This window comes from Silurus meridionalis, chromosome 18 (assembly GCF_014805685.1).
Source record: "Silurus meridionalis isolate SWU-2019-XX chromosome 18, ASM1480568v1, whole genome shotgun sequence".
Lineage (NCBI taxonomy): Eukaryota > Metazoa > Chordata > Actinopteri > Siluriformes > Siluridae > Silurus > Silurus meridionalis.
This window is the reverse complement of record NC_060901.1, coordinates 26,323,078-26,340,513: the sequence shown is the minus strand read 5'-3', so window position 1 is coordinate 26,340,513 and position 17,436 is coordinate 26,323,078. Positions and strand designations below refer to the sequence as shown.

Here is a 17,436-nt window from a genome sequence, read left to right as displayed (position 1 = left end):
ATGGAACTGGATACTAAATCTTTAAACCTGGAGTCCTTGGTCTTTTCGGTCGGAACTGCAGGCTTTCATCCTTGTTCATACTCACGTGGATAAACACGTCAAACCCGTGCTAAAAACAATGCACCGGATTGTGTTTTGACCTTACACACACACACACACACACACACACACACACACACACACACACACACACACACAGAGAGAGAGAGAAACAAACACACTCTTTGACTGAGCTTTGATAGACACCTGCATGCAGATCTGACCAATCAGCATTCAGCAGCGCTTCCTCCACTAACAAGAGTGTGTGTCTTATCGGAGAGAGTTACCCAGCATGCTTTGCTCCAAGGGAAGAAGGAGTCTTCTGTTCACACAGGAAACACACGCTCGGGCTCAGTCCTGAGCTATTTAGTAAAAGTACACGCTAGACTGGGATATGTGTGTGTGTGTGTGTGTGTGTGTGTGTGTGTGTGTGTGTGTGTGTGTGTATCAGGGTAGTATACACACTTTTTTCTGAAAGCTATAAGTAAAACTCTATTGAGATCTCAATTTCTCTCTCTCTCTCTCTCTCTCTCTCTCTCTCATAAATGGATGGTAAAGTGTGATGAATGGATGGAGGATAAGAAGCAATGGATAGATAGTGGGTAAAGTGATGGATGGATGGATGGATGAATGGATGGATGGCTATATAGATAGTAAAATAAATCGAGGGTAAGGAGTGATGGATGGATTGATGGATGAATGAATAGATGGATGTATGGGTGAGTAAAGGATAAGGAGAAATGGATGGATGGATAGGTAAGATTGCTAGATGAATAGACCGCAAGGAGCAATGAATGGTCGGTAAAGATTGATGCATGAATAAAGGATGATTAAGGAGTGATAGGTAAATAGATGCATGGTAAGGAGTGATGGATGGATGGAAAGGAGCAATTAACAGATAGAAGGCAAGAAGGAGTGGATTAATAGAGTGTAAAGAGTTATGGACAGATGGTAAAGAATGATAAATGGATGGGTAAGTGATGGTGGATGGATGGATGGATGGATGGATGGATGGATGGATTGATGGATGAGTTCAGCTATGTTCTGTTGCTAGCTAGCTTGTTAAATAGTTAGCTGTAAGCCTACAGGCCACTCTGTACCATGTTGTCTATAGTTATATCACATAAGCACTTACGGCCTAAATATATTTTTTTGGGAAATATATTTAGTTAAGAATTAACTAACAGACTGTTGAACACACACACACACACACACACACACACACACACACACACACACACACACACACACACACACGGAGCATTGTAAGTATTTAGAGCATCCACGTCCTCTAGGATGGACTTTTAAAGGGACTGTTCCTTATACATTGTATTTCTAGGTCACGATTCCACACTGATTGTTCATATATGACCTGATGTATAAGATCCTTCTATTATTATCTCTCTCTCTCTCTCTCTCTCTCTCTCTCTCTCTCTTACACACACACACACACACACACACACACACACACACACACACACACACAGTAAGTTTGAGTTAAGCAACAGTACATGTTACTACCATTGCATGTGTATAAGTGTATTAGAGTTTAGTGTACTATTGTTGTATTGAGTAGTGTAGTGTGTAACAATGTCATGTGTTACATAGTGTAGTATTGTGTAGTGAAAAACTATAATGTGTTGTATAGTATAGTGTAGTGTGTAACAGTGTCATGTGTTGTGTAGTGTAGTGTGTAACAGTGTAATGTGTATTGAGTATAGTGTGCAGGACATCTACAGCACGCGGTGCCGGACCAGGACCAGGAAGATATATATATATATATATATATTATTTATAAATGATTTTTTTCTAGTGTGTGTATATATATTATATTATTCTTAATCGTTTTCATACTTTTTTAGTTATACTATACTTTTAATATACTTATACTTTATACTTATTTTATTTATTCACTTCATTTCTATCTTTATATTTCATTTCTTTTTGCCATGTTTACATTTTGGGTGGTCGTAAAAAAAAAAAGGAAAAAAAAAAGAAAAAGCATTTTACTACGTTGTACTTTGTATGAATCTGTATGTGACAAACACAAATTGGAATTTGAAATATAAAATTGTGCAATGTTGTGTAGTGTGTAACAGTGTAATGTGTTGTGTAGTGTGTAACAGTGTAATGTGTTGTGTAGTGTGTAACAGTGTAATGTGTAGTGTAGTATAGTGTAGTGTGTAACAGTGTAATGTGTTGTGTAGTGTGTAACAGTGTAATGTGTAGTGTGTAACAGTGTAATGTGTTGTGTAGTGTGTAACAGTGTAATGTGTAGTGTAGTAGAGTGTAGTGTGTAACAGTGTAATGTGTTGTGTAGTGTGTAACAGTGTAATGTGTAGTGTAGTATAGTGTAGTGTAACAGTGTAATGTGTTGTGTGTGTAACAGTGTAATGTGTTGTGTAGTGTGTAACAGTGTAATGTGTAGTGTAGTAGAGTGTAGTGTGTAACAGTGTAATGTGTTGTGTAGTGTAACAGTGTAATGTGTAGTGTAGTATAGTGTAGTGTGTAACAGTGTAATGTGTAGTGTAGTAGAGTGTAGTGTGTAACAGTGTAATGTGTTGTGTAGTGTGTAACAGTGTAATGTGTAGTGTAGTATAGTGTAGTGTAACAGTGTAATGTAGTGTAGTAGAGTGTGTGTAACAGTGTAATGTGTTGTGTAGTGTGTAACAGTGTAATGTGTAGTGTAGTATAGTGTAGTGTGTAACAGTGTAATGTGTTGTGTAGTGTGTAACAGTGTAATGTGTAGTGTAGTATAGTGTAGTGTGTAACAGTGTAATGTGTAGTGTAGTAGAGTGTAGTGTGTAACAGTGTAATGTGTTGTGTAGTGTGTAACAGTGTAATGTGTAGTGTAGTAGAGTGTAGTGTGTAACAGTGTAATGTGTTGTGTAGTGTGTAACAGTGTAATGTGTAGTGTAGTATAGTGTAGTGTGTAACAGTGTAATGTGTTGTGTAGTGTGTAACAGTGTAATGTGTAGTGTAACAGTGTAATGTGTTGTGTAGTGTGTAACAGTGTAATGTAGTGTAGTAGAGTGTAGTGTGTAACAGTGTAATGTGTAGTGTAGTAGAGTGTAGTGTAACAGTGTAATGTGTTGTGTAGTGTGTAACAGTGTAATGTAGTGTAGTATAGTGTAGTGTGTAACAGTGTAATGTGTTGTAGTGTGTAACAGTGTAATGTGTTGTGTAGTGTGTAACAGTGTAATGTGTAGTGTAGTAGAGTGTAGTGTGTAACAGTGTAATGTGTTGTGTAGTGTGTAACAGTGTAATGTAGTGTAGTATAGTGTAGTGTGTAACAGTGTAATGTGTAGTGTAGTAGAGTGTAGTGTAACAGTGTAATGTGTTGTAGTGTGTAACAGTGTAATGTGTAGTGTAGTAGAGTGTAGTGTGTAACAGTGTAATGTGTTGTGTAGTGTGTAACAGTGTAATGTGTAGTAGTATAGTGTAGTGTGTAACAGTGTAATGTGTAGTGTAGTAGAGTGTAGTGTGTAACAGTGTAATGTGTTGTGTAGTGTGTAACAGTGTAATGTGTAGTGTAGTATAGTGTAGTGTGTAACAGTGTAATGTGTAGTAGTAGAGTGTGTAACAGTGTAATGTGTTGTGTAGTGTGTAACAGTGTAATGTGTAGTGTAGTAGAGTGTGTAACAGTGTAATGTGTTGTGTAGTGTAACAGTGTAATGTGTAGTGTAGTATAGTGTAGTGTGTAACAGTGTAATGTGTAGTGTAGTAGAGTGTAGTGTGTAACAGTGTAATGTGTTGTGTAGTGTGTAACAGTGTAATGTGTAGTGTAGTATAGTGTAGTGTGTAACAGTGTAATGTATAGTGTAGTAGAGTAGTGTGTAACAGTGTAATGTGTTGTGTGTGTAACAGTGTAATGTGTAGTGTAGTATAGTGTAGTGTGTAACAGTGTAATGTGTTGTGTAGTTTAGTGTGTAACAGTGTAATGTGTAGTGTAGTATAGTGTAGTGTGTAACAGTGTAATGTGTTGTGTAGTTTAGTGTGTAACAGTGTAATGTGTAGTGTAGTATAGTGGTGTGTAACAGTGTAATGTGTAGTGTAGTAGAGTGTAGTGTGTAACAGTGTAATGTGTTGTGTAGTGTGTAACAGTGTAATGTGTAGTGTAGTATAGTGTAGTGTAACAGTGTAATGTGTTGTGTAGTTTAGTGTGTAACAGTGTAATGTGTGTGTAGTGTGTAACAGTGTAATGTGTAGTGTAGTGTAGTAAAGTGTAGTGTTGTATAGTGTAATATAGTAAACTCTTGCACCGAGGCTCCTCCCTCCTACATTCTGCACTAATGTACATCTAACCTCAGTTCTCCGTCTCAAGCGTGATGTTTCTCCTATTTCTCTCCCCCCTGCTGAGTATCAGGAGGACCACAGTGATGCAACCTGCAGTGTTTAAACAGCACCCCTGCTGATCCTCCTCAATTATCCCAAGACAACGGAGTCCATCAGAACTGTTTACTGAACAACACCATCCAGAACATAATCTCCATCCAGGTACCATATGGAGAAGAAACGGAGAATGTTTCAGAGACGGATCACGAACTGTCTGGTGATGAAGTGTAGCTCAGAAGCGAAAGCATTTTGCCTATCACACACACACACACACATACACACACACACACACACACACACACACACACACACACACACACACACACACACACACACACACACACACACACAGTAGCAGCTGTTCCTTCCAACAAAATAGTCTAATTATTCAATATGTGATGATGGCAACCAGCAGTGTGAGGAAGGCGGGCAGCCTGTTTCACCTGTCCTCACACACACACACACACACACACACACACACACACACACACACACACACACACACAGTGACTGCTTCTGTTCCAGCGATGTGCCAACACAAACCTATTCATTACCGTCATCTACACCCATATCCTACTGAATGATAACTTCCTTCCTGTGTGTGTGTGTGTGTGTGTGTGTGTGTGTCTGTGTGTGTGTCTGTCTGTGTGTGTGTGTGTGTGTGTGTTTTACATGCAGATCCCAACATTACACTTCTATACCATCTATTGTAGTTCACATACTTATTGTATTCTGAATGCTGGACTGTGATTGGCTGAAAGGAAGTTCAGGTGTAAATTCAGAACACGAATGCGCCGCTTAAAGACCCCTTGGAGAACCGGAGAAGAAAATGTAGAGGAACTCGAAAGAGAAACGGCAGCAGACGTCCACACCAACAGCTCCATTATTAGTTTAGGTAGAACCCGAAATCGAATCAGGCTTGTTTGAATAATCCGTTTGTTTCAGAACATTCAGAACTCCACTGGTAACTGTTGCTCGGCAACTGAAGACGGTGGAAATATAAGCTAGCTAATCGCCGAGCATAACAATGCAACTAGCAATCATCTCGCAGTTGAGTCAGAGTGATGCATTGGTGGAACTCGGAAACTAGAATTCACATTTCATATTGAATCCCTAGTTAGAAGAAGCTCCACTCCTCTAAGGAGATGTTCCACTAGATTTTCTGGAGACCATTCAGAGATTTTAAGGGGTTAGCGTGATGTAAATGGGGATGATGATTTAATTCATCCCAAAGATGTTAAACAGGTTTGGAGCTCTATAGCAATAGATCTTCCAGATCTTCCATAGAGAGCATATCTTTATGGAGCTGGCTTTGTGGAGCTCGTAAAGCGAAGGAAAAATTTGATGCCACCACGTTTTAAAGCGCATTGTATGGATGTTCAGGAAACGTTCGCGTTTGAATCTGCATGAAGAACCTCTTCTATAGAAACCAGGCCAACTGTGCTCCTGTGATTACGGAGGCGTGAAAAGGCTCCTGGACGGCGATCCGAAGTTGGGAGTGTTGCTGACACGCGGAGTCTCACGTTTCAGCGGGACATAATGAGGGCTGTGAGAGGATACGGCCGCAGGATGTGGAACTTTCACCTGCAGAACCTGTTCGGTGATGTGATTACAAACAAGATCATTCATGATGTGGTGCTCAGGTGAAGTGGACACCGAGTCCACCTCGAATCCTGAAGAAACGTATATTTTGTATTCATTCATCAGGTCGTTCCAGACTTCTTTTTTTTACCACCTACAAAAGAACCGGCCATGGAGCTACTCCAGGATCACTCTGTTCCAACCGAGGAACATCCAAAGAGCTTTGTGCATGGGGGTACTGACACGCTGGAAGGGTTCAAAGTTCATGTTATCCCACCACATCCCAAGAGAGTTTGGAGAAAACCCACATGAGACTGGAGAAGTCGGGGGTCCCAGCACCATATTGTCTATATGATGAAAAAAAAATATCTAGAGCAGGTTGTCACGTGACTCACCTTTTGGTTGAGAAGTATTAAACATCATGATGGAGAATCGAGGAACCTGTGATTGTTCAGACACCAGCCCAGATGTTTCATTTGATCATTCAGATATTTATGCATTATTCTTGTAGATGCGCAAAACATCATTAACATCCGAACGCACGCGCACCTTGTGTTTCAATCTGAACTCCGCAGGAAGGCGGATCCGGTTTACATCACTTCATTTCTCTCCTTAGAATAAAGACCTGGAATTATTTCTGATGATCCACGAACCCAAAACTAACGGTACCAGCTCGCTTACCGTGCACGCGCCGCGAGGACCCTGGAGGATCTCTCTGCTCTTCACCTGGTCCTGGAGGAAACCCTGATTTTTTTTTTTATTCTTCAGTTTTTTCTCTCTCTCTCTCTCTCTCTCTCTCTCTCTCTCTTCCTCTCTCGTACAACGCAGCCACCGACTCAGCGACCGACGGAGCGCTCGAGCTGTCCGTGAAACCGGTGACGTCACGGAAACGGCGCGCCGGGGCGGGGAATTTTGTCGAGAGCGCGCACACATCTGCCCGACAATGTGGGTCGACGTACGCGCGCCCCGGTAAGCGTTCGTAGTGAGTAGCGCACGCGCGCTCGCAAACACACACACACACACACACACACACACACGCAAAACGCGGCAAGGTTTTCAAATCAAAATCCCCCCGAACGACCTTCATGATGGACATGATGGCGATCTTCATCTCCGACACAGTGTTTTTTCTTCAAATGTATCAAAGTGAACGATGCAGCGGCGCTTTAGTACCTCAGTGTGTGTAGCTGCATCTCCTTCTGATCTGTGAACTCTGCTCAAATCCCATCTCACCATCTCACATCTCAGTTATCTCACCATCATGATCACAATCATCACACCATGACGTTCACCTCACAGTCATGATCATCTTACCATCACTTTAAACTCACCATCACAATCATCTCACCTTCAATTTCATTTCACAATCGCGCTCAACTCAACTCACTATCACGATCATCTCACCATCATGACCATCTCACCACCACAATCATCTCGCCATTGCTCTCATCTCACCACTACGATCCTCTCACCACCACGATCATCTAGCCACCACAATCATCTTACTATCAAGATCATCTCACCATCGCTCTCATCTCAACTACTGTAACTATACGGTCATCTCACCTTCGGTCTCATCTCGCCATTGCTCTCATCTCACCTTCGGTCTCATCTCACCACCACGATCATCTCACCTTTGGTCTCATCTCACCACCACGATCATCTCACCATCGCTCTCATCACACCTTCGGTCTCATCTCACCACCACGATCATCTCACCATCGCTCTCATCTCACCTTCAGTCTCATAACACCACCACGATCATCTCACCATCGCTCTCATCTCACCTTCGGTTTCAACTCACCATCATGATCATCGTAAAATCACGATCATCTCAGCATCGCTCTTAACTGCGTATCACTCTCATCATCTCATGAGGACATTTATTTGACCATCTTAATGATCTTAACCATCAATTTCATCCGAGCATTGTGATCATTTCACCATGACGTTTATTATCCCATCATGATGATCTGACCTTTCCTCTAATCTCACCATCACTCTCAGCTTGTTCCTCTCCATCACAATCATCTAATCACAATCATCTCAACTCCACGTTTAAATAAATCTTCTCAAAACCACAGATGAATCTGGTTTCTAGATTGTTCATTAAGAGAAAAGAAACGAAAAAAAAAGAAAACGAAAATAATTTCTATCAAAACAATTTTGTTTTTATTTTCTCCTGAGGAACAATGAAACCGCTGTAAGACCTGATTAATACTGAGAGTGTAAGCAGTGTTCTGCTGCCCCCGTGTGGTCAGAGTTAAGAGTTGCAACACAGGACTTACGTCCAAATCACAAAAAGCTGCATTTTGACCTTTTATTAATGATTATATGATCTTATTTTTCTTATACATCATTTAGAATAATAGAACACATCCATTTTTATTTACTTTATAAATACAACACACATTTATGGATCATGACGTCCACATTTTTTCATATTCCTCTTTTGTAATTTTTAAAATAAATAATAAAAAATTTATTTAACTTAAAAAAAATGTCCCAAAAAAAGTAAATATACATTTAAATAAAATTGTTAATAAAATTACTGGTTTCTTGCTGTTGTTTCCAACGCCACTAGGGGGCATGATCACGTCATCCTTTAAAATGGTTAAATAATAAAATCATTATTTTCTTGCTGTTTTGTCTTACACCACTAGAGGGCAAATCACCCTCAAAAATTACACCCACTTTGTTTTAATAACACGAACACGCATTCAGGTATCATGATCATATTTTATTTTACTCTTCCATTATTATATATAAAAAAATGCAAAAACTTTGCCCCATGAATACTTTTACAGAACAAAAAAAAAAAAAAAAGAATTAAACAATCATTTGTTTCCTGCTGTTGTGTCCGACGCCACTGGGGGGCGACATTACACGATCACATCACCGCGCTTTCATTATATATTTTTTTGAAGTGTAGTGTGGTTTATATATACGTATAACACACACACACACACACACACACACACGCTCTCTTTTTTTCCCCGCGATCTGTTTTTTATAAAGGCATGTTCCTGGACAGCTCTGGGTCCTTCTTCATTTCGCGTTTCAATCCGCTTCCTGCTGACTTTCTTAGTGCCCTACATAGGGCGCGTTCTAAAAAGGAATCAGAGGATCATGTAGTGTCCTACAGGGTCAGGAAATATCGGATTGGGAAATCCAGGATGTCGAGTTTTGTTTGGGTGCTTTTGGATTTAGAAGGAAGTTTATAGTGATTTATTAATTTACTGAAAAAAATAAATATTACAAAATAAAATATTTATCATAATAAATTTGTGTGTATTATATATATTTTTTATTTCAGGTCTAAAATAGATTATTGTGATGTAGCCTTTGCCCTACATGTTGGAAAAGGAGGAAGGAGATGTGTGTGTGAGTGAGTGAGTGTGTGTGTGTGTGTGTGTGTGTATATAGTGTGTGTAGTGAGTGTGTGTGTGTATAGTGTGTGTAGTGTGTGTGTATAGTGTGTGAGTGTGTGTGTATAGTGTGTGTGTGTTAAGAAAATAAAGCGAATTATTACAGATTGTAGAAATGCCATCATGGTTGGACATTGGTGTGTGGAAGGTGTGTGTGGATCTTCTCACCTCTACACACTGTACTGCAGTCCTGGGAGCAGTTACAGCTTCACTCCTCCTTCTGTATGGAAAGAACAAGGCTCAGGTCAGTTCCTCTTCTTTTTCTTCTTTTTCTTCTTCATATAAAATATTAGTGATACACTGAGAATGTGCTTCTCCTCCTCCAACCCCATCAAACCCTCCATCTGTTTTTTCATTTAAATGACAGTTTCACCCTGATGAACATTCTCTCTCTTTTTTTTTTCTGTTTATAGTCTTTCGTCAGCCCCTGCCTTTAACCCTGCCTCTAAGATTTACACTGACCTTGACTCTGAATTTGATCCTGACTCTGAATCTGACCTTGACTCTGAATTTGATTCTGACTCTGCCTCTTGATTCCGACTTTTACACTGAATCTCGACTCCGACACCGACACTGAATCTTGACTCTTGACTCTGACTCTTGATTCTGAAACCGACACTGAATCTTTATTCTGACTCACGATTCTGACTCTGCATCTTGACTCTTGATTCTGACCCCGACACTGAATCTTGACTCTCGACACTGAATCTTGACTCTTGACTCTGAATCTTGACTTTTGACTCTGAATCTTGACTCTGACACCGACACTGAATCTTGACTCTGACTCTGAATCTTGACTCTGACACCGACACTGAATCTTGACTCTCAACACCGAATCTTGACTCTTGACTCTGAATCTTGACTCTGACACCGACACTGAATCTTGACTCTGACTCAATCTTGACTCTGACACCGACACTGAATCCTGACTCTCGACACTGAATCTTGACTCTTGACTCTGAATCTTGACTTTTGACTCTGAATCTTGACTCTGACACCGACACTGAATCTTGACTCTGACTCTGAATCTTGACTCTGACACCGACACTGAATCTTGACTCTGACTCTGAATCTTGACTCTGACACCGACACTGAATCTTGACTCTCGACACCAAATCTTGACTCTTGACTCTAAAGGTGGAATGGAATGTTCCATCTTGTGTAATAGTGTGTAATTGTGTGTCACTGATGTTCACACTTTGGTACTCGTATGCTGATGTTTGTGAGGTTGTGTTCTGTCTATTGTAACACAGTATAGTATTGGATGTTGTGTTATTGTAAGTGTAGTTGTTGTATCGCTCTGTAACTCTTAAACCTGTTTGTTTTTTTGACAGTCTGTAATTTTTTCGTGCCGTCTCTCCTGCAGGTTCCTGCGCTGGTGTGTGCGGACGGATTCCGGGTGTTTCTACACACACACTGCCCCGTCGTCTCGGAGAGGTTTTGCCCCACGCCCTGGTGCTGGGGCGGCCGAATGCAGACCCTCGTGCGGGTCATGATCAAGTCCTGCCCTGCTATCACCTATCGCAGGTCGGCCAAACGTTTTTGGACACCCGAGTAGTCTTTCACTGCATTTTTCAGTTTATTAGAGTGTATTTATGATGATCACAAAGATATCGGGGGCAGAAAATGTGTACATTTATATCATATAGTTAATCATGACTCTGACTCTGACACTGAATCTTGACTCTGACAACCACACTGAATCTTGACTCTTAATTCTGACACTGACTCTTGACTCTGACACCGACTCTGACTCTCGATTCTGACACTGACACTGAATCTTGACTCTTAATTCTTACACTGACACTGTAACTTGACTCTTAATTCTGACACTGACACTGAATCTTGATTCTGACACCGAAACTGAATCTTGATTCTGACACAGACTCTGACTCTTGACTCTGACAACCACACTGAATCTTGACTCTGACACTGAATCTTGACTCTTGATTCTGATGCTGACACTGAATCTTGACTCCGACTCTTGATTCTGACACCTACACTGAATCTTGACTTTTGACTCTGAATCTTGACTCTGATTCTTGACTTGAATCCCTATGGTGTTAGGAGCGCTGCTATAGCAGGAGTTTCAAAAGGTTCGGGTCTGGATAATAGAACCAGATGGGGCAAGAAAAAAGTCTGTTGTCCTAATACTTTTGATCCGAGTCGCTTTTCGTCTCCAGCGAGATGATCAGGACGGAAGACGGCGGTCAGCTCTGTCTAGACTGGGCCGATAACACGGACAGCGCCAACTACCCGCAGTCCTCCACTCGGCCCACGGTGCTGATCCTGCCCGGGCTGACGGGGAACAGCCAGCAGACGTACGTCCTGCACATGGTCCAGCAAGCCGTGCAACACGGGTACAGGTGAGCAACACGTGCAAGGAACGATCTTCACGTGAACTGTCCTTTCTCACGTGCGCTTTTTTACGTGCACTTTTTCACTTTCAGGTGTGTGGTGATGAACAACCGAGGTTTCGGAGGAGAGGAGCTGTTGGTAAGGAGTCTCCAGTGTCATACCTTTCTTTTCTCTCTCTCTCTCTCTCTCTCTCTCTCTCTCTCTCTCTCTCTCCCTCTATCACTTTCTCTCTCTCTCTCTCTCTCTCTCTCTCTCTCTTTCCTTTTTCCTCAGGGTCGTTCGTAAAGGAGCGCATGACGACGCTTATGCGCAGGTGTCCACAAACTTTTGGCCCCACTGTAGGTGTGATTCACGTTGCCAATTGCGTCAGAATCCTGCTTTTATTCTATCTTATCAGCATCACACTTTATAGAGCTCTCAGGAACGACACGCAAGAGCTCGTAATCCTGGCGCAAAGTTCACCAGGTGCTCCGCTCAAATCCTGTCCTCTCTCCCTCTGTCTTTCTCTCCCTCAATCACCCTGTTTTTTCCCTTCTGCCTTTTCCTTCTCTCTCCTCTCTTTATCTCCCCTCTCACTCCAGGTTTCTCACTAAATCTCTCCTCTCCATCCCTCTTTCTCTCTTTCCTATTCTTTCTCTCCCCTCTGTCTTTCCATTTCAATCTCTCCTTTTGCAACATATCTTTTCTTTTTTCCTACATGGTCCCTCTTTCTCTCTCTACTAGAATTCACTCTTTTCCTTTTCTCACTCTATACTTCTCCTCCCTTTACTCTCCATCTCTGTTTCAGCCGGTTCTCCTGTCCTCTTTCTCTCTTTCTCCCCAATCTCCTTCTATCATTCCTCTCACTTCTTTTCTTCTCTCTCTCTCTCTCTCTCTCTCTCTCTCTCTCTCTCTCTCTCTCTCTCTCTCTCTCTCTCTCTCTCTCTCTCTTTCCTTTTTCCTCAGGGTCGTTCGTAAGGAGCGCATGACGACGCTTATGCGCAGGTGTCCACAAACTTTTGGCCCCACTGTAGGTGTGATTCACGTTGCCAATTGCGTCAGAATCCTGCTTTTATTCTATCTTATCAGCATCACACTTTATAGAGCTCTCAGGAACGACACGCAAGAGCTCGTAATCCTGGCGCAAAGTTCACCAGGTGCTCCGCTCAAATCCTGTCCTCTCTCCTCTGTCTTTCTCTCCTCAATCACCCTGTTTTTTCCCTTCTGCCTTTTCCTTCTCTCTCCTCTCTTTATCTCCCCTCTCACTCCAGGTTTCTCACTAAATCTCTCCTCTCCATCCCTCTTTCTCTCTTTCCTATTCTTTCTCTCCCCTCTGTCTTTCCATTTCAATCTCTCCTTTTGCAACATATCTTTTCTTTTTTCCTACATGGTCCCTCTTTCTCTCTCTACTAGAATTCACTCTTTTCCTTTTCTCACTCTATACTTCTCCTCCCTTTACTCTCCATCTCTGTTTCAGCCGGTTCTCCCTGTCCTCTTTCTCTCTTTCTCCCCCAATCTCCTTCTATCATTCCTCTCACTTCTTTTCTTCTCTCTCTACCCCAGACTCCTCTTACGTTCTGTGCTGCCAGTACTCAAGATGTGGAGACAGCTGTCAATCACGTGAAAAAGCTCCACCCACAGGCCCCTCTGCTGGGAGCCGGGGTGTCATTAGGAGGGTGAGACAACACACACACACACACACACACACACACACACACACACACACACACACACACACACACACACAAAATATATTCATAAGGATTTACAGGTTTCAGTTGACAGCCAGCAGATGGTGCTGTTGTACAGCTGTGCAGTTTTCCTGCTCTAATGAGGCTGAAGTAACGTTTATAAATAATATAATGATGAAACAAAATCCGATTTTTCCCCTTGATCTCCTCCACGATCCTCAGCATGTTGCTGCTGAATTATCTGGCGCGTAAAGGATGCGACTCAAAGATGATCGCGGGGCTCACCATGTCGGTGATCTGGAACTCGTTCGAATCGTCCAGATCCCTGGAGGAGCCAATCAACAAGCTGCTTTTTAACCGCCATCTCACCAACAACCTGTGTCACACCATCAACAGGTTCGAGCCGTCTGTTCCGTATTTACATTATTTATTTTTATTTTTTTGCTTAAAGATATTTAATAGAATCGTGGAATAACATTCAATTTGCTGTTGCGTTAAGCTCCACTCTTCTCGAATTTTGGAAGGAATTCAGTGAGTCAGTCAAGTCCTGATGTAGGGTGAGGTGAGGAGGCCTGGGGTGGCATTTTAATTCATCCCATAGCATTCAATAGGGAGGGATATCTATAGCAGGAGATCTTTTGGGGAAGAATCACAAAATCTACTTTTGCCTATAATTTTTTAATTTTAATTTTTTTTTATTTATTTTTTTTAAAAACCCCTGTTAAAATGGTGATTGCGTCTTGAAATCCACCTGTGAGCGTTGTGTTAATGTTTATGTCGCACTCTGTCCTCCAGACACAGAACGATCCTGGAGAAGGTGATAGACGTGGACAATGTATTAAAGGTATTCCCGACATTATCTTGCTTCTGTAACACGTTATTATGAGAAGTGCAAAAGCAAGGAGATGGAGATATAATAAGGTCTATAATCAGTTTTGTTTAGCGGGATGCAGTTACTTAAACGTTTTTTTTTTTTCACTTTGCTTTGCTGCAAAAGATGATCGGAAACATACGGCTACATTTGAGGTTTTTCCCCATTTCAAAAATGGGGGGTGAAAACTTTTGCACTCTGCCAAACTGACATGCACCTGTGCGTTCATATTTTTCACTTTTTTCGCTTTTGGCTCCTCCTCTTTTATTCTATCTACCAATCACTGAAACATGGAACAGTTGATATTATAATTCAGCACAGGTGATTGATCTTTACCACTCACTTCCCCCCAACTAAACTCCCCCCATTCACAACCTGGGAGGGGTGGAGTTTAAAACATAAAACTGAGAAGTTGAAGATTTGGGGGCTTTGCTCAACGGCCCTTGTACCTTGACAGTGCTTGGCTTTGAATTTGTGACCTTCAGAGTCCAGTGCCTTAACCACTGAGCTACCACCTCCATGCTTCCACACTTGGTTCACCAATCAAATATTGAGATTTCCAACACCGCTTTTAGCGCAAGCGAATCATTTCATGATTCTTGTTTCCCATGTCCAGGCACGTACCATCCGCGAGTTCGACGAGCGCTTCACGTCTGTAATGTTCGGCTACAAGTCGTGCGCTGATTATTACCAGGATGCCAGTCCAGGATACAAACTGCCGCAGATATCCGTCCCGATTCTGTGCCTCAATGCCACCGATGATCCTTTTTCCCCGGAACACGGTAACATTATCCAAAAATTACAGGTTTTTGTATGAAGGACATGTCTCCGTCTCGTCCCTTACGTTTTTAGTGTTGTTGTCTTTCCATCTCTGCAGCTTTCCCGGTCGCTCCGGCTCAGCACTCAGCTAACATGGCGCTCCTCCTGACGTCACACGGGGGGCACATCGGCTTCCTCGAGGGGCTTTTCCCGCGCGGCCGAGGCTACATGGATCGAGTGTTCGGGCTGTTCGTCCGAGCCTGTTTCGAGCATCAGGAGGACCTGAAAGAGGCCTGCGGCACCAGCACGAGCTCAGATTAACCACTACAAACACAATCGATGAACCACTTGTACACCTCTCATGAAATAGAGTTAGAACTAAAAACCACGCTTGAAGTGTTGAGATTTTTTATACAGACATACAAGTGAGTTTCTGATGGTGTTTATTAGGTAAAATGGCAAAAAACCAAAAACAATGCTATAACTCACAGCTATATGTAAAAGTAAAAATCTTATTTGCATATTATTTTTAGAATGAGTTTTAGGATGATATTCTGTTCTTACAATGTTAAGCTCCGCCCAAATGTTCTTGTCTTATAATGTTAAGCACCACCCAAAAGTTCTGTTCTTACAAATGTTAAGCCCCATTCCATATGTCCACTTTATATAATGTTAAGCCCCGCCCATATTCCCCTTATCTCACAATGTTAAGCACTGTCCAAATATGACCTCTTTATACAATTTTAAGCCCCACCAAATTTTACTCTTCATGCAATGTTAAGCCCCACCACAAATGTCCTCTTCTTACAATGTTAAGCCCCGCCACATTTGTCCTCTTTTTACAATGTCAATCCCCGCCCCCAAATGTTTTTTTTATACAGTGTAAAGCTCCGCCCCAAATGTCCACTGTATACAATGTTAAGATCTAGTTTGACTCATATTTTTTCAAATGGACAAAGGCTCTGTAATTCACATTCTTGTTTTTCAATAGCGAATAAGAAAATGCACAAGCGCAACGTACACGAGTCGTATCCCACCCTAATTCACTTGATTTTCAGGAAAAATTTTCAAGAGGCATCTTGTTAAACATGTGAATTGGTGGAATGGACCAAATATTTCATAGGGGGATTTTTAAAAATTTACGGAAAAGTATCACTTCAAAACGAGACGTGAAACAGATTCACCTTTTGCCTTCTGCCAGAACTGGAATTGTAGTTTTTGAAGTATTTTAGATTGTATGTCTGTATTTGAAGGATTATAATTTAATGGTCTTTGTAAAAGTGAAACATTTGTCTTGCTGCCTATAAGAATGTTTGATCTATAATATAAATGACTTTTGAACCACTGAATTGATTTGTGGCCTTAGTTATAGAATTTTACTTCACACCACATCCAGCTGAATGATGTTTTGATAACCAGGGTTATAAATCAGTAAAGCAGCTCCGGAGCACGATACGCCCACTGCTGGAACTGTAATGAACTGCAATATAGATTAAGGTGCTATTAAATAGAGTGTTATTATTTGCTGTACTGTACAAACTGCGTCAGCATGTGAAGTGTTCTACTCTCACCTTGGTCATGGTCCGAAATCTCATACGTAAATTTTTTTTTAAATTCATTTTAACCTCCTAAGACCTGAGCTTTGGTTTGGCTTGCATTTTAGATTTCTTCCAGTTATTTGGGGTTGGGAAGAACCAATAATTATAATAACCATATATTTTCTTTGAACATGAAGCTCTTCTTGGAAAAAAATTATGTCACTTATGTGGACACTCGGTCTGTATCTACAGAAAACAATAAAGACACCATTGTGCACAATGTCCACGTATGTGGACACCCAGGTCGTAGGAGGTTAAATAATAATTTGCACTGAGGTCAAATCTTGAAGGATCAATAAAAACTCTATGCTATGCATCATTGTTTTTATTGCATTTTGAATGGATTTCATCATCACCAAATGTTTATTGGCGTTTTAGTAATTTTAGTATTTGAAAAAGAATAAAATTTTGTCGTTTGTGTCGCGAAGCATTCGCCATTATATTTACATATTAGTAGATAATAGCGCTATACTTTATTTACCTCAAAAGTGTCATTTTTCAACCAATAGTTTGAAACGTCGATCGATTTCTCCTCACGTATCTGTTTCTCCAAATACGACATATCGCAACACTACAGACACCGAGGTGTGTCCTGAGATGCACATAGAATATAGATGATGATGGAGATTAACATGGCAGAGGTAGAGCTGCATCTTACTGGAGACAGAATGGGAAAAGAGCTTTTATTTATTCTCTTTCCTTTTTTTGCACTAAAACCAAAGAATTTGAAGCGAACCATCTGCACCGTATTGAGCTGCGTAGCATCTGCAATTTTTCCATCGAATTGCTTTGGAAAT

The 17,436-nt window shown here is 41.3% G+C and overlaps 2 protein-coding genes across 6 annotated transcripts in view; one reads left to right on the top strand and one right to left on the bottom strand.

Moving 5' to 3' along the window:
- Window positions 1-9,591, bottom strand: part of itsn2a (intersectin 2a) — a 29,935-nt gene extending 20,344 nt beyond the window's left edge. The window contains exon 1 of one of the 5 annotated variants that reach the window (XM_046873588.1): window positions 9,552-9,591. The gene's annotated coding sequence lies outside the window, so the exon portion shown is untranslated. Of the gene's footprint in view, window positions 1-6,350; window positions 6,596-6,636; window positions 8,213-9,551 lie in introns of those variants that run through there. The other 4 variants (XM_046873590.1, XM_046873585.1, XM_046873589.1 and 1 more) reach the window with 4 other exon arrangements.
- On the top strand, window positions 9,159-16,390 carry LOC124401423 (protein ABHD1-like). Its single transcript, XM_046873737.1, has 9 exons — window positions 9,159-9,627; window positions 10,750-10,910; window positions 11,567-11,749; window positions 11,834-11,879; window positions 13,284-13,396; window positions 13,634-13,807; window positions 14,207-14,255; window positions 14,899-15,064; window positions 15,160-16,390. The coding sequence occupies exons 1-9, from the start codon at window positions 9,499-9,501 to the stop codon at window positions 15,360-15,362; spliced, it is 1,224 nt and encodes a 407-aa protein (XP_046729693.1). The 5' UTR covers window positions 9,159-9,498; the 3' UTR covers window positions 15,363-16,390.
- Window positions 16,391-17,436: the final 1,046 nt, after the last annotated feature.